A 22,366-nucleotide genomic window follows, 5' to 3' on the forward strand; every position below is an offset into this window, starting at 1 on the left:
GCTCACTCTGGAACACAGTAAGGTTTCAGGTCAGACATGACTTATATGTCTGAATGCGGGTACTATTCTCCTCCAGTAACTCTTGTTAAATAAACATTTTCTCCTCTTTTCCTGCATGCTCTCAGTGGCATTATAGGCGAGCGACTACCCATCCGGTACTACTTGACAGCTGGAATGCTTGCCAGTGGACTCTTCACCGCAATGTTTGGCTTTGGCTATTTCTATAATGTGCATAATCTATGGTTCTACTTGGTGGCTCAGGTAGGCATCCTGCTGTTTTTGTTTCCCTAAATTTTTTGATTTTCCAGAGTGCTTATTATAGCAGCTTGTCTGTTTTTAAATACGAATACTACTTCATGGTTAAATGGCTAGATAAAACCAACTGAACTGCATTTGCTCAGAATGGAATAACAGACTGCTTGCCATACCTTTTCTAGAAATACACTGTGTCCTAAAATTATTATTTGTTAAATGAAGAAGTTGAACAGAATTTTTTTGAAGAAACTATTTGAGAGTCCAAATAGATTTACAAACAGTTAATCAGCTACATTTTAAGAAACTCTTTTACTGAACTGCCATGATCTGAATATAGGATACTGTTTTTTTTGTTGGAAATAAGTGTTTAAGAGGCTCAAACAGAGAAGTTTTGTGCACTGGTGTATTAAAGATCTTCCCAGGCATCGCAACAAAGCCACAGGAGGAGGGACTTTCCAAAGCATCTGTGCTTCTATCTGAAGCCAATGGGAATTCTTGTTGGCTTCAGCAGAATTTGAGTCAGGCTCTTGATGGGACTTGAGCTTCTAAGTCATTTAAACATTTGAAAACGTGCACTCAGAAGAACTAACTTAGTTCTCATAAGTAAGAAACAACAGTTTGAGTGAATGCATATTGTTGAGATGATGCATATTGTACTGCATCTGCTGCATTCACGACAGAATTTTAGATTGGAATTGTCAAAGGAGCCTGAGGAAGTAAGGCATGAGGTCCTTGGGAATTGGGGACATAACTCATTTCTTTGCACTCCATTGAAAATCCCAGTTTAAGCACTTGGAATGTCTTTCAGCCTCAGACTTCTGACTGAATTTTGTCTGTTAAATATATGCCTTCAAAATATAAGTGCGTGTGTGTGTGTGTACCCCCCCTCTCATATATACACACATACACATACATACATACATACACAGATATATAGATCTAGCTATTTGGATATCTATAGATATCTATATCTATATACCAAGTGGCAGATAGATGCGGGAGTGTAATATATACAAAAATAAAAATTAGGTAAGAGTGAGAGAGAGATCTTGTGTCTTATTCCATTTAAAAAATGACATCTTAGATTGTAAAACCTGATGGAAGACTCTTTGTATCACTTCTTTGTACACAGACATTGCCACACTTTCAAATTAGGGCAAAAATTAAAAAAAAAAAAATTAAAAAAAAAGTTCAGACATGCAGTTCTCAGCTCTCCTAGCTCTTTTTTTTTTTTAGCTCTGTCAGGTTCAGTATCCTCATTGGCAAGCTCATAAATAGGACCTTAATTTGCTGCAAGTTTCATCATTAATAGCTTTACTATTAATTAATAACTAGCATAAAAGAAAGAGGTGTAGGTACAAATATTATCATCTTTATGTGAAGAAGGGTATACAACAATATTAATTTCAAAATTGAAAGTGTCATATGGGCTTATTGTTGTCCTACACAGGATTTCCTAAAAGATGTACTTGACATAAATTGCATAGGGATTTCTTATTCATACATTTCCCTGTAATATGCTTGCAGATTGCTAATGGATTGGTGCAGACTACTGGCTGGCCTAGTGTAGTTACCTGTATTGGCAACTGGTTTGGAAAAGGAAGGTAAATATATATGTACACATTTTTCAAAGTACTTGCGATATTTGTAGGTCATTGCAAATATATTTATAACAATGCAAATATTTCCATTTAGTTTCAGTGGGGGGGTGGTATTTGAATTAGGTAAACCTTTCAGATGATTCCTAAAAATAATTTGATGGCAATTAGCTTATCTGAATAGTTCAAGAAATAATATTTTGTATTATAGTGATTTTATATTCTAATTTTCTATTTATATTTTATTTTCTCAAAGTATTTCGGAGTGGAATTTACAGGAAGTCTTGAAAAAATTCTCTTTAAAATCAAGATACAGGCTGCTATTGTGCTGTCAGTTTTAAATGGAATTTTTTGTGTCTTTAACTTGCATAAAAATGTCACGGTGTGACTAAAAATAAATATTGGCATAAGGCATGCTTGTTTACAACACTTTTAATTAAAATGCTTTGAATTTTCATAAAAAGAGCTGTGTGGCAAATGATGTAATGACGTGTTTTGTCATTTCTTACAGCTCTTCTCTTTATTTTTTTTTAAATGGCCACCTCTTCCAATCCTCCTGAGAGTGTCATTTTACTAGTACTTTGTAAAGTTATGTGGTAGTCTTCATAGCACTGCAGTAGCTACAAAGTACATCCATCACCGCGAATGGCAGTAGCATAGAAATAATAATCAGTAACGCTGCTCTAGCTTGAAATGTCTCTTACAGCTATCATTGTATGAACACTGTAATCAGTAAGACCAAGAGAAAGGATGTACAAAAATAAAGGGTGATTTCTATATCATGGGATGTAGAAGAAAATATATAGTGAAGAAAACATAGGGGCTCAAACCAGTTTGCAAAAGCTCCAGAGCTCTGTTTGATCCATGTTGTGAAATTGGAAGTGCATTACCAAACCTAGCAAGATGAAGTGCAGCTGGGTAAATAGAATTTACCATTTCCAGTTTTGCACCATATAATATACGGTCTGTTGCTCTTAGGAGGGAGGATGGTGGACCTGTGAATACAACAGTATGTTGAGACTTGCATTATCTGAATTCCAGCCCTGACTTTGCTCTGAAAATTAGTACCTGCTTCACTACCAGAAAAGTTGCTTTCTTACCTTGAATTAGCTAACTCCAAGGTAAAATCATATTGTCATAGTCACACAAGTTAGCAGGTTGAGTTAAAGAGCGGGGTAACCTCCTTGAGTATGTCTACATTGCCTCCCTGACGAGCCTGGGTGCCACCCTTAATGCCTCCCCCACCCCCCCCCCCCCCCCCCCCCCCCCCCACTTCCTTCTGCTCCATACACACCAACTCCCCAAAATGAGGCAGTGGAGTTTCTTCTAAAGCAGCCCTAAGCATGTGCCCAGCAATGCTCATCGGTTCTGTGTCTCTGGACTGTTCATTGGCACACATTCAGCACTTTTCTGAGGCAGCTGCATTTGCCTTGTTGCCAAAATTTGGTCCACATGGAGCAGGAGTGAATGAACAGAACAGGCTTCATAACAATGCTCCCAGGTACACATGGAGGCAGTGCAGATCTGCACAGATTACATTCCTCCCATAGTCCTTAGGTTATCTTCTAGCTCATGTGAAAGTAACAGTCTGCCTTGTCTTCCCCTAGGATTATACCTCACGTTAGGAACACAACTGGTTTTTCCCCCTCTAGAGAAAACACAGCCATAGGGACTGACCCCAGACACCTTGAACCTATATAGAAGATCATTTCATTCACTTCAATAGACTTTGAAGCAGGCCTTTAGAGCCCAGACATGTAGGTGCTCAGTACAAGACCTGTGTTGCATAGAAGGAAGTTCTTCATTAATGTTGAGGTGTGGTGAGTCTGCCACACCTCAACATGACACACCGTAGCCTGAAGCATAGGGATCTTTTTTGGAACAATAAGGCTTCAAACAACTTTTCCTCATTGGAGACAGCAGTGGTGACTAGTTGTTCTTTGTTATGCTTTTCTCCACCTAACAATGTTCCCAAGCAGAATAACTGAAATTGTCCTCTTTTTTTGAACACAGGAGAGGTTTCATCATGGGAATCTGGAATTCTCACACTTCAGTGGGAAACATCTTGGGATCACTAATTGCTGCTTATTGGGTATCTTCCTGCTGGGGTCTGTCTTTTGTGGTTCCTGGTGTTATAATCGCTTTGATGGGGATCATTTGTTTTCTGTTTCTTATCGAACGTGAGTATATCTTCTTTTTATTTAAATGTATACAAAATGGATATGAATATCCACTGGATAAGTTAAAGTAGGCAATGCCATGTGTTTCCCAAAGGGTTTTTACATAAATAAACATCCACCCAGCTATTCTGACCTTCAAACTGCTTCCTTCCCATAAGTCTTGATAGAGAAAAAGATGCCTGCTTTCAAGAATTAATATATTCAGGCTCCAACAAGCTAGGAGGGGAGAGGGAGTCTAAATCACAGTCCAATCTCCACCCGTGCCTCTCTCATTTGTATATTCTTGAGGCATAATACACAGCAACAGACTGAAACTATCCTGCTTGCCCCAAACCCATATATTATTTTGATTCTAGCATTATTAAATTCAGTCCCAAAAAGATGAAGCAAGTTCAGAATCAGTTCAAGAATAGCAGATTCTGGGTATTCCTAATCTGATAGCCAGGATCACCTTCATTTAATTTAATATACCTGGCTGAGGATGATTGAATGATTGTGCTTTTTGTAGGCTAAGTACTAAAGAAAACAAAACAATCCTAATTTAGGTGAAAAGGAATGATGCTTTTTTAAACATAAATTGTGTCTAAAACAGAAAGCTTTTTGCTGCTTTAACCATCCTGGTACAGTGGTCCTAGATAATTCGTACCACATGGTTCACTTAATTTACTCTAGTACCTCCCAGGGTTGTAGCAGTGGCAACCCTACAGTGCGGAGCCTGACTGGCAGCGGAGCTCGACTCCAGCCAGCCAGGCTTCGGCTTTGGGTGGTGCACGCTGCTGCCATGTGTGCTACTCTGCTTTTTTTGTCCACAGGTTTTTTTTTGCCCCCTGGATATCCCTTGCAGCTCGGAGAACAACTGAGCATGCAGTACGTGGTGCTGCAGATGTGCCTGTGGCCCCACGTACTACGTGGCCACACTCCTGTACGCAGCCTATCAGTGTAGTTTATTCTGGCATGGGAAGCAAAAGTAATTATATAAAGCATTCCTATATCTGTATAACTATGTCTGTACTAGGGCTTATGCTGTTATAGCTGTATTGTCAGCAAGGGGTATGATTTGTGCTGGTGAAACTTTTCTAGACCCTGCCTTAATGTCAGCAATGTTTCAGGAATAAGATCCATTCTGTGTGGTTTTTCAACTACCTGTGTATACTCTTATATTTCAGATCCTAAAGACATCAATTGCTCTTGCACACCGCCCAGTGTAAGTCAACACTTTTTTTTCTGTTTTTATTGCTCTTTTCCACTGCCATATTCATATTTATGTTAATTACTAGGGACCAACCAAGGACAGGCATGACACCAGGCATTGTAGTAAATATTCCCTGCTCCAAAAGAACTTAGTGTAGATCTGGATTCGGCAACTTTTCAGAGCAGCGGGTTGCTGCTTGTGACCTGGACACTGCTGCAGGCCACCAGTCCCTTCTGCCCCATTGCTAGGGTGTCCATCATAGAGGGTTCGGTTGTCCTCTGTCATCTATTGATACAAAACCAGACGCCTTTATGTCCTCTATTTTTCTCTTGAAGAGAGAGTTGGGTTTCATATCAATAGAGGACAGAGTAGCAGAAAACCAGAATGTCCTCTGTGATGGCCACCCTACCCACTACTGCCACAGGCCCTGGCTCCTCTCCTCTGCTACATACCACCAATACATACCCAGTGGCAGTGAGGAGGGGTAAATTCTGCAGCAGTGGTGAGTGGCATATGCCATAGGGGGGCTGGGAGTAGTGGATAATGAGGGACTGGGGGAGAGGAAAGGGACTTGGCAGTGTGGGGAAGAAAGGGGTGGCAGGGACTTGTCAGGCCAAGCTACATGCCCCTAGTCCCCCATGCTGCTGCGGGACAGATCCAAGCACTTCACAGACCAAAACCATGCCTATGGGCTGTAAGTTGGTCTAGATAGATAAGAAAGCTACAGGTTAGGGGAAGAGGTGAAGTGAGTGGCGTGGAACCTGTGATGGCAGCAGGCAGCTCTATTTGTAGGGGAGAGGAGGGAAGGGGTTAATTAAGAGGAGATAACATGAAGGAAAGGGAATCTGGTAGATGCGAGTTGAAGCAAACATGAGGAAGAGAATTGGAGCAAATAACCCATCAATTAGGAATTGCTCTTGTCTTTCTTTTCTTTTTTTTAATGTGGATAAAATTGACAAATTACATCCTATATCATAAGAATGTAGCTGTAATGAGGAAAAAAGCCCTCTAGTATAAACCTGAACAAATGAGGAAGGACTGTAGCATTATATTGACTTTTCTCTTAATCTCCAATAAATCTTTGGAATTTAAATGCCATATGGCTGCTGGCACCAACCCCATTCATTTTGCTGCTGGTAGAGTATTTAAGATTTTAAAGGGCAGCCTGGATACCACCTCACTTCCAAAGGACTGCTGCATTGGAAGGAGTACCAGTTGCTATGAAGAAACTGTACCTTGTATTTAGTTTTATTTGTTACATATGGCTCAGGCTTCTGTCTTCATGCTGGTAAATACAATCTTTTTTGAAACAGACAGTGTGAAAATCCAGTGTCTGAGACCGATCGCTCTTTATGGAGAGAGGTTTTTTGCTTGTTTTTTGCGAGGGGAGGGAGGAAAAGAGGGGAAAGTCCTGTCATTCTGCTTTTAATGTTGATCTAATTATTGTAAAAGTAACATGTACAACCCTTTACTTGTGGTAGCACAATTCCATAAGTGTAAAATTAACAGTGGACTGACACTGAAAATCCCTGAACTGGAATACCTTCACCCAGTCTGGAAGAATTAGGGGCAAAACTGTACCAATACGTGTGTTACATCGGGTTATGTTTTGTCCATTGATGTCAATCCCAGCATAGTGGTTTGCTAAAGGCAAACAAGTTATTATCTACTCCCCTGCTGCCTTGTGATGAGGCATAATGATGGCTACCTACTGCCAGAACTACCTCAGGATAGCTGTACATCTATCCATTCCTGAACCTGGTGTAATTTCCAATGATATGGAAAACTGATGTATTTAATGCTAGCACATCTATTCATCTGTCTGCGGCCGTGGATTCTGAACACTCGCACAAAGAATCATGTTTACCTGGCTGCGACTATTTAAGGAAGCACTTGCCAATTACTTTTTCATGCAGACCTTAGATTTTAACTGCTTTAAATGTGCGTGCTAAACTATTGTTTGTTTAGCTGCTATTAAAGTAGGTTGGGAAATAGTTTAGGCCCCACTGCTGCAATAACTTACCCATGTGGTTGACATAGAAGTTAATGGGACTGCTCTGGAATGCAAAGTAATAAATGTAAAAGGCTGTGTGAAACATTAGATAAAATCTAAAGCATACCATAATCTGTACTGGTGTTAGCAAGCACCTGTTTAAGATGCACCTTCCTTTTTAAGTGTAGATATAACCTAAATGGAAAGGGATAGGTTAGAAGAAATATTGGGCAAAGAGAGAGAACAAAGTGTAAAATAGAGCTTTAGCCATATTAGTATGGTGGTATCCTGCTACCAAAAAGGCACATATGCTGTATGCTTGATTTATGAATATTATGCATGTGTGTATGCGAGTGCATATGTACATCTGGAAAACATGTGTAGACAGTTTCCATGTCAGTTTTGACTTTGGCGAATGTTTGCTGGTAGCGTAACCAAAAGCTATACCAGCATGTTGCTTCAGCCAGCAGGTAGACTCAAAGATTCCTGGGGTTCTGCAACATTTCTGAAGCAAGTGAATAATTTTATGGGTTTTGTTTTGTTTTTAATTCTCTGGGAAGAAAGCAGACCAGGTGGTTCATCACAATGAAATCTTCAGGAGTGTAGCTGCCTCCCCCCACCCTGTCCACAACCAACCCATACAGGCTTACTATAATAAGGATTGATCACGGCCTCATCTATATCCCTTGCTACTAACTCTAAAGTCAAATTGTGTGTTTACAGTATATTCCCCCTTCCCATCTGTTTTAAAGCTGTTGCCTCTCTAATTTTGAGTGCCTTCCTGGTCTTGCATAGAAAATTAGGGTAACTAATTGTTTCTGTAGCATGTTTCATTTCTTACATTGACACCTCTTCTTTCTCTTCTCCTTTTCAAATGAACTAGCCTTAATCTTTTCAGCCTCTCTATCTGTGAAAGGCCCATTATAAAGCTTCTTATCACTTTTAATTACCACTCTTTGGAACTTAATTTTAAGTTTTGCTTTATCAGGAATAGATTAGGTGTCTACATACATCTTCCGTTGGAATTCTCCATTTTTGCATACATCTGTAATCTCATCCTTGATTGAGGTTACGTGAATCTCACTTTTTCATATTTGTATGTTTTGCTGTAGATTGAGAAATAATTTGAGTAGTCTAGCTGTTGGGTACAGTGGCTTTAGAGAAACATGTATTCAGAATTAGACGTATGCTTAATTGCATTACATTTCATATCAGTGCACTATTACTGGAAAATATAACAAAGAGCTCTGCACAGTTAATCACTATTATATCTTGCCAAAAGTTGACCTGAACAAGTTACCTTCAGCTGTAACTCTCCGGATGTTTAACATAAATCTGTCATTTTTTTTTAAAGGTTATTTTCTGGCAGTTACCTTTCCCCACAAAAATGTCCTTTGACTTAATCTTCTCAGGGATATCAACAAGATCACTACCCCACATCCAACCTCATTGTCTGGTGACGCACTTGACCTACTGTTTCCCTGGAAACCTTGCTTTCCAGAGCACAAAGTGTCCTTCTCTTTCTCCCACCCCCAGAGATTCTCATTTGCAAATCGCATAGATGACTTGAAAACACATTTTTTCTCTTGGACTTCCTTCAGAAATAGGTAAATCTCAATTTTGGGGACTAAATCCTTGGAAGTGGCATTGTGTCATTAGGATTGGGTGAAAACCTTGCATTTAAAATATGTCGTCTGTTAGGTACTAAGCGCCCTCGACTCCTGTTCATTTTGGCTCATTTGCATTCTCTGTTCACTACAGATTTTATTTTGGAAGTTAAACCAATGAATAATATTAATTAAAAAAATAGGGTAAACGGAGTTAGAAATACAAATATTACAGCAACCAATGAAATAAATGAGAGTTGAAAGAACAATAAAGCAGACTGCCAGAGAGCAGATTTAATGGTATTTGTAATAAGAAAAGAAATGTACAGCAGCCTATGCACATTTAGTAGCTTTTTAAATATTAGTATTGCTTCTAATCTCTCTTTCACTTCCCTTGTAACATAAGGTGTAGTCATAACTGATCAATATGCATGAACATGCTGCAACTATCTTTTTATAGTCTAAGCATCTTTTTATATGGCTTTGCTGTTCTCTAGGAAAATTGGTCCTTTTAAACTCCTGTGCTAAAATGCTTCTACATCTAGAAGATATGAGGCTGAATCTTCTTTCTTCTCTTCAGAAGATAAAGTCTGATCATTAAACATGCTGCATCAGTCTAGCCGTCATCTCCATACATTTCCTCTTTACCAGAGTAAATCTTGTTTATGACAATTGAATGAAAAAGTCATCGTGGGGGCGGGGGGTGCGTGTGTGTGTGTGTGTATGCTGAGCCACTGGAAAAAGATACAGCCAGCTTTTCCCCAAATAATAGATTTTGTCTGCCCAAGGAGACAACATTTTAATTTATTTTCCAACAATGAGTATTTCTAAGAATCTGTATTTTTGTGGAACCCTCCTTTTTCATGCAGGAAAACTACTTGCATTCTAGACACTCAGGACTGCACTCTCCCATTTTGGATTGTGTAAACGCAGCCCAAGTCACCTCTTATAAATTTTCTGCTCTGCAGAACTGATGCAGTAAATAAATAATGCTTCTTCTAAAAATTAATCAAAACATAACTATATACTTTCTTTTGAGAAATATCTGGCTGATACCTTACCTTCAATTAAGATTTCAGATATGGACAGACCAGTCTTTTCTGACTCTGCACATTTAACGTGGCATAGAGTGTACTGAATCTTCTACAAACAAATATCTCACCCCTTAGAAGTACATAGTGACTCCCCGTGATTCTTATGTAATGTTATGTCCAAATGAACATGGATCAAAGTTCTCATTAGCAGCCTGTAAATACGTATTCAAGTTTTGCATTTAATCTAACCAATAAACTCAATTGGTTGGATTAAATGCACTGGCAAATCTTTCTAGACAAAGGGTTGTAGAGTGGTGTTTTTCCAGAAATATGGTTTCAGTGGGCACATCTATCTGAGATGCTGACCGCGCAGTAGCCTGATACTACTGTGCAGTAGCGTCTCATGGCAAAAACAGTGCCGAGATGCTACTGCACAGTAGTATTAGGTTACTGTGCAGTAGCGTCTCTTAAAAGGCGTCCGCTGGCACTACTGTGCAGTAACTCCGGCTACTGTGCATTTATTTAGTACTTGCTTATACAAGGACTAAATAAATGCACAGTAACCACTGCTCACTGGTGCCTCATGTAGACACACCCAGTATGTACTGAATCGCAATTGTACATGCAAAGGAAAAGCTGTTTGTTCAGAAATCAGATACTTCGTCCTGTTTAAGTTGGGGCCCAGAAATCCCCCGTGAAAGGAAGCAAGGTCAGATCCCTGATGAGGCTACTCCTAAAACTACCACCACAGCTACCACCCTCATGCTCCTTTCCAGGGCACTGAAAGGTAAAATGGGTATAAGACAATGTCAGAAACCTTTATCTTCAGTGCTTCAGTGGATGGGGAAAGGTTGTGTGTGAGGAAAGGGGAAGAAAGTTTTTCCAAACTGATCAGTTTATAGCTGCCAGTCAGGAAGCCTAATTATGACCAAGTATTGTTACAAAATGTAGATTAGTGTTCAGCAGTTGTGTGTGTGGTGGGGGGGATATTTAAACCATTAGGAGAAATGAGTTCACAGTCTGCACACCCTGCACTTCTCTATATATATCATACATGTTGCAATGAGACTATAAAAAGATGGCTTCTCAGTCACATTTTCTGCTGATTACGTTTCACACAGCTCCATATGAATTCAAAGTAACTAGGATGCACAGTGATCAAATACGAAGTCTTTCATTTGGGCATACATCTTTGTAATGAAAAATGAACATCTCTGGTATGATAAAGTAAGGTCTAATGCTTGAAGTTAGCATAAATAACTTTTTGTAAAGTAGTAGTTTAAAAAATCATGGGTTTTGTCTTCTTTTCTTTTCCCCAGAGCTCAAGGACTTACATGAATGGTACAAATAGATTCAGAGTCCAGAAACCAAACTTAAATACTAAGGAAACTAGCCAATCTCAGGTAAAGTTAAATGAAACTTTATTAAGTTACCAGTGCACACGTTTTTTCAAAGATCAAATAGAGTCTTCACAATAAAAAGGGATTTAGCACTTCAATATTCCAGCCAGCTAAACAGCTCATAGAAGAAGATAAACACTGCAAATTTCTGGAAAGCAAGTTGCATTGCTCCAAGGGTTTTCTTTGAGTGAAATGCCCAATAATCAAGGGATGAGCAGAAACCAAAAAGCCTGCATTGAAAATTCCCCCTTTTTAGGAGACTTTTATTTTCCTAATGAAATAATTATTGTAAAATGGGTCACAGATACAAATTTTTCACCTAAAACTGCTGAACAGAGTAATGTGCTAGACAGCACAGGGGACACAGAAACAGAACACAACTCTACCTTTCTCTTTAGATCTTTTTGTTTATCAAATATACCGATCCTGAGAGAAGTTAATTGATTTTTTTTTTAAATCAGCAAGTAAAAGAGAAGCTGTTTCTCCCACTCATACTAATCAATTTTCTTCATGGTTCAAAGTCACTAAAACCAATAGGATTGGCTTTAGAAAAGCCAATTTAGGCTTTTCCTTTTAGGCTTTTCCTTTTAGGATTTTCTAAGAGCCAATCCTTTAGGATTGGCTCTTAGAAATCAAATCCATTGATTTCTAAGAGCATGGCTCAGACCCTTACTGAGCAGCAGGTGGGATTTATGTTGGCATAGTGAATCACGTTATACCTGAACCTGTCCAGAGGTAATGCTGGATATTAGGTGAAGGGATATGGGTAGGACCATAGCACGTAAACTGAATGTCTGCTAGTTGGAATGAGCATAGTTTACCAAATTAGGACACAGCATTTGCCAACTGACCAGCAGAAAGTGAGCCCTGAAATCCACAGTGTTTACACAGTGATACGTGCTTTGGACTGTGTTAACCACTTTTTTTCGTATGTTCAAAAAACTGTTAAACTTGAGTTGGCTTCAAGCAGCTTTGTAAGTAGAAGGGTGATGATGCAGTGTGTTTGAAATAGTGGGGGTTCAGTCTCCATTTCCTGCAAAAAAAAAGTCCAAGCTCGTGTACTTCCATTGTGTTCACCCTGCTATTTATGTGGCAAGTGAATTCATTTGAAGGACTATCCAAGGGAAGGAATTGAATTTTAAACAGTTGGAGTTTATTCATAGGAATTCCATTTTAAGTTAAAAAAAAAAAATCATTTACAAATGTTGGTTTGAATCTAACGCTTTTGTTGCATCACTCCTTGCGGTGGACACTTTGAAATCTTTTATGACAAAACTGAGTGTGTAGTCATTAAAACTTTCCACACCAAATTTTGACCAGCTCTCCTCCATTATCTTTGTGTTCAGTCAAACTAACCAAACCACTCACCTAGATTTATTCAGTGTCCACAATAAACTACTTGAATACAATCTGCGGCCCAGAAATGATTTGCCAGCGCTATTCAGTGAATGCTTTTTAAACAATGGATGAAAACGTGTGTCAGTGGCTGGGGGGTTTTTGGTGGGTTTTTTGTTTGTTTGTTGTTGGGCATGGGGTTTAGACAATTCCTGAGCACAAAAAACCTAAATAAAACTTCCAACTTCCTGGCTGTAAATTGCTGTTAAAGCACTAGTTACAACTTTCACTAATTACCCTTACTGTTCAGTCTCTGCAGAGAGATTAAATCAACCGAATTGGCAGAGACTCTATCCACCTACCCTGAGAGGGACTTCTTTGTGAACATGAGAGGTGTGCTGACAAGGTAGCGTGGGAGCCCTCGCTGCTATACCTTATCAGATAGCATACCTCTTCCCTGGGCTGTACTTGTCTGGAATACAAGGAAATAGCAAGGCATAAAGGCATCCACTGCTCTTGCTTTTATGACCCCACACTTTCCCCTCTGACCAAGAAGTGGTAATCTTGTTCCTGTTAAAGGAGAATTGAGTGTGATTGCTTATTTTTACAGTGGGCATCTTTTAGCTATGCTGAGCTGATTATCATTGTTTAACTTTTGTGCCTGTACAAACAGCAGATGTTCAGCAGTTTTGAACTGGCCTATTTCTAGCATGGCAGACTGGCAGCTCTTTTTGATTCTTAGCTGACCATTCTACATGCTATAAAACGAAAGCAAGTACTGAGTGTAAGTGATGATTGAAAGCAAGCTGTATTCTAGGTGCATGACCTGAATACCTCCCTGTGTTGCCTGTCATGTCAGGTTGGCTTCTTAAATTATATGGAATTGAGCAATAATGAACCCTTCCCCATAGGTCAGAAGTGTACCCTATGTCTAGTTACTGCTTCTGACAAGAGGACAAAGCTAAACAGCATTATCCCTGTCAAGGCCAAATTGCTTTTTTCTTCATTCAGCCACGTCCAGCAGTTAATCCCATATTATTGATGAATATCTCCAACATGAATTTCTAAAATAAGCTATTTATGTGTGTGCTGGTAATTCCACTTCAAAATTCTAATCTCTATGCTTTTATGTATTTAAAATTATTTTTTGAGAAATGAGCAGCATTTACTCAGCCCATTCCAGTTGGGCTTATTGTGTTTAAAAATCCTGGGGAGTTTTCCTTCATCTTCAGTCAAGCAAAACTCACACTGAAATCAATGGGAAGTTTGCCCACATAAAGCTGGGAGAGGTGTGACCTGTTTTTGGTTTTAATTTGTGGTTGGGATTGCTGGTTTGAATTGCAAATGTCAAAATAATTATGAAGCATCAAAGGAGTTATGGTTACTCAAAATTAAAGCTGAATTAAGTGTTGTCATCTAACTGTTGACTGTTGAGAAGACTTAAAAATCATTTGATAAAATATCCAAATGTGTTCATCTGTAATATCTGCTTCCATCTCGCTTTGTTTTAATATTAATCAGAATCTTTCCCTTGTAATTCCAAAGTTGCTGGTAGAACTGTAAGTTGCAACAGCAACCAATCTTATATTTTATTTTTACCGTTTGGCAAAGTAGTACTGATATCCACTGACAGTTTTAAAATCAACACTTCTGTCTTCAGAAATAGATGAGAGTCCTGAAATTTGAATTTGGGTTTCAGCTTCCCCAAAGTCCCATGTTAACACCAGAGATTTTAGTGAAATATGGTCTCTAGATGAAATCAGTGACTTCACATCCCCAAAGCTAGACTGGAATGTCCTGCTCATGCTAAGTGGCCTTTTACTTTTTAAGTAGTCTTGCCAAAGTCAGTGGAGTGCAGAGCCATGTACTGCTCAGTGTAAGGAAAGCTATTAGAATCTAGTTCTTCAACAAAGGTTTTAAGTTCTGCTCACTCAAAGGTGAAACTGCACGAAGGATTAGGATTGAAAATGAGGTGAGAAACAAAATTAACTTGTGAGACTCTTAAAATTAGGTACACTTTATACAGGCCTCCTTTATACTGTTGAATTTGAAGATGCAAGGAACAAAAATTCTGAAAAACAAGTTTAACATGTACATGGAATCCAGATAACGTACAATATGATGCACAAGTACTGCGAGAAGTTGTCAGTTGCAGTAGTTCAACCCCCCAGCATTCAAATTTGGTTTGCACCTTTGAATTATAAGTGAAATAGATTGGAATTTACAGTTCTATACAGGGTAAATGCTGATGTGCAACTGTTTTGCTTGAAATAAACTCGCAATACAGGCAGTGACTTGATTTCATAAGTAGAAGCAGCCTTAAACAATAATGGTTACTGACAATATCACATAACCCTCCAAATAGAAGGGATTTCAAAATCCAGATATTGTCTCCTGTACAAGTAAAAATGAAGACACTCTAATACCTTGGTGGTTTAAAACATGCGTGTTAATTTTTGTCTTTTGGGTGCGGTGATAATGGGGGAAATTGCAGTCTCCAGAGATGCAGCAGTTACTTTCTGACAATGAAAACTGTGCAACGTCACTGAACATTAACATGCCAGTCAGTGAAGAAAATAGAAATGGAACATCACCTATAAGCTTCCTTGGTGCCTTGCGAATACCTGTAAGTACAGGAATTATTCTTATTCCACAGAGATTTGGCTTTTGGCTTACAGAATTCATTTTTTTGAAATGGAGAATGGATGAGACTGATTTTCCTTTCTAGAAACTGGTATACTATTTAGGTGTCTTAACATTCAGACAAATCTTGAGAATCCTAGTGTTTTGGTCTGATGAAGTGGGAGTTGTTATCAGAGGTGGAGTGAATACAAAAAAGGAATACCTTTGGCTTCAAGGTGAACGCGGCAAAAATACATTGATTATAGCTTATAATTTTCATACAGCCAGAAAAACCAACATGCAAGTTAAACTTGCTCCTGGGTGATTTTAACTTGTAAAACATGCACTTGCACAGTACAGAACTGGCACAGAAGTTTGTTGACATTATTAATTGTGTGGATCTGTATCAACATGTGACAGAAGATAAGTGACAGGTCAGGTAATGAACTGTGAGTTGTCGGGGACAGGTGTGGGGTAGAAGCAGCAACTCGGGGAAAAATGAAGTGCTTGGAGGCTATTTTCTAACAGGCACAGAATGCCCCTTTTCTCCATGAAATCTAGGGTAAGAGACTAAGTCTAATTAGAGCTGATGAAGAATTTTCTGCTAAAATGTGTTTGCAACTGAAAATGTAGCTTCCACAGGAATTAAACTTGTCCTTATGAAAATGACTAACTTCTGTCATAAAAGTCTTTTTTTTTTTCTTTTTGATGAAAAACCCTAAACAAAATGTTTTTAATGGCGACTGGTTCCACCTGAAGGTGTGTATGGCAGTTTATTAAGCAAAATCAGAATATTTTTGAGTTGTTTCTGCATCTGCCTGCTGTCAGGCCGCAGTGACTTGTAACTCAAGCATTCCTTGTGCTTTCATGCTCTTCTATGGGCCAGGCCTCCAAAGATGAATTATGTCTTGTGTGATCCACTGTAGTCTCCTATCTGACTGACCTGTCACAGTACATCAGTGGAGTCCTAGGACCATGGTGTATCATGGGAGATGTGGTTTGGATGAGGAACCTGGCCCAGTAAGGGTATGAGGCATTCAAACTACAAGTTCAACAATTTCACTTCTAATTTTATAGTAGCTAAAATATGAATGAAATGCCTTCCAAGTTGCCTATTGACAGTTTTCATAAAAGCAGTGGGTTGTATTCAGTCCTGGTCCAAGCAAACCACCGCTCTCCAAAATGAGTTGGATTGTGCTTTGCTACAGCACAATATAATTTGGACTATTGCCAAAAGTAGCATTGTCTCTTCAGAAGATGGCTTCGCCCAAAGTAGTCTCATGCATTATGATAATTGTCATTTTCAAAAAATCTTAATTTTAAAGTGTTCTTTTATGGTTTACATTGAGAAGTGTCATGCAGCTCAATTTTTTTACACAGCAGTCTGAAAAGAAGGAAGTGACGTTTATTTCAATTTAGGGGCAATCTCTCTGAGCCCACACAAATTCAAATGAAGTCCTAGTGGAGATGATTTGGGGTCGGTCTGAATGTGGGGGAGAGATTTTGATCTTTAGATAATAGGTTAAAAATGCCTAAAATCTGCTGCTACTGACTCCTTGAGTCTTGATACCTCTCATATACTTCATTTGGCACTAACTTGTGAAAAAGAATATGTTAGATGGAGCAAAGTATGTATCGGTATGTGTGTTAATCCAACAGCACATAACGATCCCTGTGGGAGTAACACTGTGGCAGACTAGTGAAATCTCATAGAATCATGGAAAATGAGGGCTGGAAGGGACCTCAGGAGGACATCTAATCTAACAGCCTGCTCAAAGCAGGACCATCCCCAACAATATCATCCCAGCCAAGGCTTTGTCTTGCCAGATCTTAAAAATCTCCAAGGATGAATCAGAAATATCATACCACAGTCAGAGAAGGGCAAACAGTGCAGGGAGAAGAAACTGGAATAGGTTATTTAGTGGTAAAATTCACATCATCTGTACAGTAATAGCTAAATCTTACACATACTTATCAGTAGATGGAATGGGGTAAAATAATCCTCTGATTTGTAAGGGGTTATGGAGTCACTGATTTTTATCTAGAGACCACACTTAACCAAAATCTCTGATATTAACATTATGGGACTTTGGGGAAGCTGAAACCTAAATTTGTCTCAGTTTGGCTTTGCTGACCCCATGTGAGACCATGTAGCATACTGGCTGTTTAGGTCAATGTGGGGACACCCTTAAGCTACTGCAATACAAATGCCTATCTTGGTATATCCAGGAAGATGTATGAATAAAATTGGGGGCTCTCCAAAGCGGTTATGAACACTGTCTTTTGCTATTAACATTCTCTCTGTGGTTAATTTCAGAGAGTTACTGAGAAAGAAAGATACACAAGCAGAATACTGCAGTCTGCTTTGAGCATAAGTTTCGTGCTCCTAGAGCAAGAATCCCCTAAGGAATTGTTGAGAGAGGTTTAAGATGCCACTTAGATTTTCTACTCTGTTGTTTAGCATATAAACCAAGAAAAGCAACAATGACTGTTTAGGTACTAACCTTGCTTCTGTTTCTTCTTGTAGGGAGTGATAGAATTTTCCTTGTGTTTGTTATTTGCTAAATTGGTCAGTTACACTTTCCTTTTCTGGCTTCCCCTCTATATCACAAATGTAGGTAAGTATCAATGTAAAGGAAACAAATGTTTGGTTAAAAATTGTTCTTCAATTTGGTGAACTTGATTAAATAAGAATAAACATATTGCCAGGGTTGCTAATGCAGCAGGACAATTTAAAGACTGCAGTTAAGTGTACACCTCAGCGGGCACATTAATTGTACACCTCAGTGGCCACGTTGTTACTGCGCAGTCACTTAGTACTACAGTATTTTTTAATGAAATATTTTGACACTCAGAGACAAAGCTACATCACGTAAGATTTGTAGCTTCCAGGGATAAGCTATATTCATATTTTTGCAGTGGTTATTTCATATCACTTGGTACATGTCACTGAGCATGTCTATACAAGATGCTAAGCCACCATAGCGATGAGCTGCAGCAACATAGCTTGTCACTACAGCGACGTAGCATCAGCAGGCACAAACCTTGATGCTGCCGTTACTGTGCAGTTGCAACAAGGTAGTGTGTAGTAGGATCAGATTGGAAAAGACCTGTGCAGTGCCAAGACTGTGCAGTACCAGCAGTTACTGTGCAGTCATCTAGTACTTGTTTTTAGTTTACAAGTAGGTAAAGCAAGTACTAAATGACTGCACGGTAACCACTGGTATAGTAGTGGCAGCATCACGGCTCGTGCCTGTCAACACTACGTTGCTGTAGCAATGGGCTATGTCGCTGTAGCTCATCGCTATGGTGGTATAGCGTCTTGTGCAGATGTACCCAGTGACATGTACCAAGTGATATGAAATAACCACTACAAAAATATGAATATAGTTTATCCCTGAAAGTTTCAAGTCTTAGTGATGTGGTTTTGGCTCTAAGTCAGGATATTCCATTAAAAAAACACTGTAGTAATAATGCATATAAAATAATGCTTTTATATCCCCTGGCTGAGGTCATCTGACCTCGGTCCTCTTTCCTGCCAGATGCAGGGGGTCAGACACGATGATCCATTGTGGTCCCTTCCGACTCTACAATCTATGAATTCTGAAGCAGCCCAAAGACTGAGGGATGCTGCTTTATTGTTCATTTGCTTGCTGAGCAATATTAAGAGTGCTTCTTGCCCAAGAAGTTTATTTTCCAGGTCCTATCTTATGGCTTTTAAAATCTGCTGCCACATAAAGAGGCTGTGAATATCATTTATACCAGTGTTTCTCAGCCTGTGGATCATGACCCAAAAGTGGGTTGCAAGAATATTTTAAAGGGTTGCAATCTGTGGCAGGGTAGAGGAGCGGAGGGAAGGCGCCTGCTTCTTCCAGTGCGGGGAAGGGGGTAGGGGAGAGCTGCATGGCCAGGCTGGCAGCACTGGGGCCAGTGCCCATGCTTGCAGGGCCAGGGCAGTCGGGAGATGCTGCTCAGGGGGAAGGAGGGGCTATACCTGGCTGGCCTAGCCCAAGGCAGGTGCGGGTGGCACAGGCCTCTCCTCCTCCTCCTTCCAGCCCATGCCAGTGCCGGACTCACTTCACTGCTGCCCACATGAGCCCAGATGCCGCCACATTCACCACTCTCCAGCCCAAGTGGGAAGGGGGCAACTGGTGGCTGCTCCAGCAGGGTTGGGTGGGTCAGGGCTGCGAGTCGGGAGTGAGGGACACCAGCATGGCCCTGGGAAGCAAGGGACTGGGGGTCAGGTACCAGCAGGGTCTGTGGGTCAGAACAGGCCATGGATCTTTGCAAATGGGTCCCAGAAGGAAAAAGGTTGAGAACCACTGTTTATACCACCAGCAGCTACCAACAGAGGATCAGGTGGAATGCCTCCAAGAGGCATAGCCTGTCCTCCATGTTACAAATACTTCTGTGGTAATGGACTTTGTGAAAGCAGTCAGTTCAGATTACATTAGATACAGTATTACAATTTATAACAAAACATTGATTTAGTAGTCTTTTATAAGTGAGTGGTGATGTGGAAGAAAAAGCCATGTAATGTGCATACTTGCAGAGAGAGATACAGCTAGACTCCTTACTGGAAGTGTCTGGCTTTTGGAGTGTTGTGTTGATAATTTTCAATCAAAAATTTAATGTCTCTTTTCAATCAATATTTTTAAGGGGTACATTAATTTGGCTTAGCAAAGAAAACCTGATTCCCAGTGAGGACAATGGAAATACTCCCTTTGACTTCAGTGGGAGTTGGATCAGAACATATAAGTGACTGACTACCAAACATGGGCTGGTATACCAAGCACAGCTGCAGTGGTAATATACCAGTAGCAATAAAAGGTCCCTTTGTCCTAGTATAACTATCCGTGATACAATAATATGACTGATATGGGGTACTGGTTGAAATAAAAAAAATAACACCCAGCTGATGTTATACTGGTACAACAGCTATCTGTATAGTGGGATTTATCTGTCCCTTTGAATACAGTGAGAACAACAGTTTTGATCAGCTGTATTCTGCTTTTCTTCTTAGAGCACCTTGATGCCAAAAGAGCTGGAGATCTTTCCACACTGTTTGATGTGGGGGGAATCTTTGGTAAGTTTAACTTTTGATTTTTTTTTTTTAAATCTGACTCATCTAAGACAACGTGTAGCACACAGCTACTAGATTTTACTTTTTCACTGTGAAATTAGGCTTTGGTCTTGGTCCACTGAAAAATAATGGCAAAATATGAATCTAAGTAGGATTGGACCCTCAGAGCAAAATCCATTTGCCACCTCCCCAGCCTGAGTATGTGGGCTGGAGAAATGAATCCACAGCCTCTTGAGTGAGTCCTGTACAAGGAAGATTGTAAGGTCCAAGTGTCCTGGGGTGTCTGCACCATGTCCCTGGTAATCTCGGGGAGAGCTACTTTTGAGCATCGTTACTTGCCCGCTCATTCCCACTCGCATGCAAAAAACCTGGAAATGAAGTGACGTGTGTGCACATGCACACACATACATACACTCTCACAGGCTAATGTTTTAAAATAGTGTTTCTGATTAGTGTAACAATATAATATTTTGTGTGTGTAATATATATAAATGTAGTGCTTCACCACTGCATTTTTGGATTTGGCACATACACATGGGAGCTTGTGGATAGGGCGTGTTCCAAAATGGGTGCCCCTGACAGCACCCAGAACTTGCTGTAGACCGGCCCTTATACTGCTCTGGTGCAGCCCCATAGCCCTCTCCTGTCCTTTTTGTCACCTCATTTCTTCCTCTGCAGAAAGCTATCCTATGCTTGCACTTGCTTATTAAAATGATGCCAGTTCTGCTACTGGAGGCCTTCCACAGTCGGAAAGGTGCAGAGACTAGGTTTTTCCTTTAACCTCTAAAAAGTGTTGTTGTCAGCTTCAGGCCTTTGTGTTTAAAATCTAGAGTCTGAGGAGATGATGATAAATTAAAGATTCCTTTACTATAATACTCTGCTGCTGTATTTTCTCACATGCAATATGTCCCAGAATAAAGTATGCAGGCAGAATGAAGAAAAAAGTTCTTTCTTGCAGTAAATTACAGCGTAGCTGCAGTGATGGAGCCTGTTCATTGTTCTGTGCCCTGTGAGGTGCATGCAGATTCTTTTGCTTTTGCCTGGTAAGGCACAAACTGCTCTTAATGTATTTCTTGCATATTCTGTGCACTCAGTTTCCAGCAGCTGTTTTTTTCCAAGGGAGAAAAAATGTTGTATGCGAAAAAATATGGTATGTTTGTATTTCTTGCTAAGGACCTTCTGAATCAGTGTAAGGGTGGTACAAGTCAGTGAAGTGAGGGCTTCCATTCAGTTCCACTTTGAAGATGCTCAGGTAGTTTGGCCTTTGGGTTTCCTCTGCACTTCTTACCTGTCACCTAAGGGACCTCTGCCAGTTCAGCAGAAGACAACAACAGGGGTGAACTGAGGAGGTGTGGCTGGAGCCAGAGTTATTGGTTATTATGGTTGCTGGAGCAGGCCAGTGGCTCCATCATGCTGTTCATGTGATGGCAAGGTTTAGCAGCCATGGCTCCAGCCTGGCCTGGAATTTCACCTGCACTATTCCTCACCTCTTGGGTTCTCCATAGGTCAAGTTTTACTCCCCCACCCCCAACACACACAACTGAAAATCCACATGGATGGCACTCAAGAAAGGAAAGTGATTTTTGTCTAGTAGTTTAAGCATGGAACTTTCTAAGGTACAAATCAAAGCCTCAGAAATAATTGTAAAGCTAGACAAGGTACATTATGGATGAGCAGGGCAAATACAGCCAGGAAATATGCTTGGGCTTAGGTTTCCTTTGGAAGGAAAGGGGTAGGGTGTTGAGGGCAGTAGAGCTGGATGATCTGGGAACATAGAAGAATGACAGTAAAAGGGAATCAGTGATGGAGTAATTATTACAGTAATGATGGGGCCAAATGAAATAGGCGAGAGCTCTTCAAAAGCATTTGTATCTGGGGGACATGGTGCCCAGGACATTGAGCCCTGGGTCTCTTCTTCCCTTGACACAGGCTGCCATTTCCTGAGTTTTTAATTTTGTTTTGGATCAGAAACAAATTAATCCATCCTTCTGCACTGCAGTAACACCTAAGTGCTCTAGTCATGGATGAGGGCCCCACAGTGTTAGGCACTGTACACACATGGCATAA

The 22,366-nt window shown here is 40.0% G+C and overlaps 1 protein-coding gene across 5 annotated transcripts in view; it reads left to right on the forward strand.

The window, feature by feature from the left end:
• The window catches only part of SLC37A1 (solute carrier family 37 member 1), a 66,291-nt gene that overhangs the window by 30,428 nt on the left and 13,497 nt on the right, over window positions 1-22,366 (forward strand). For all 5 annotated transcript variants that reach the window (XM_006034930.3, XM_025217066.1, XM_014525326.2 and 2 more), the window contains 8 exons: window positions 126-261; window positions 1,783-1,859; window positions 3,867-4,033; window positions 5,200-5,237; window positions 11,179-11,262; window positions 15,089-15,220; window positions 17,744-17,834; window positions 20,240-20,302. In XM_006034930.3, coding sequence (XP_006034992.1) covers window positions 126-261; window positions 1,783-1,859; window positions 3,867-4,033; window positions 5,200-5,237; window positions 11,179-11,262; window positions 15,089-15,220; window positions 17,744-17,834; window positions 20,240-20,302 — 788 coding nt within the window. The remainder of the gene's footprint in view (window positions 1-125; window positions 262-1,782; window positions 1,860-3,866; window positions 4,034-5,199; window positions 5,238-11,178; window positions 11,263-15,088; window positions 15,221-17,743; window positions 17,835-20,239; window positions 20,303-22,366) is intronic.

The sequence above is a fragment of the Alligator sinensis genome, unplaced genomic scaffold (assembly GCF_000455745.1).
Source record: "Alligator sinensis unplaced genomic scaffold, ASM45574v1 scaffold643_1, whole genome shotgun sequence".
NCBI classification, from domain to species: domain Eukaryota; kingdom Metazoa; phylum Chordata; order Crocodylia; family Alligatoridae; genus Alligator; species Alligator sinensis.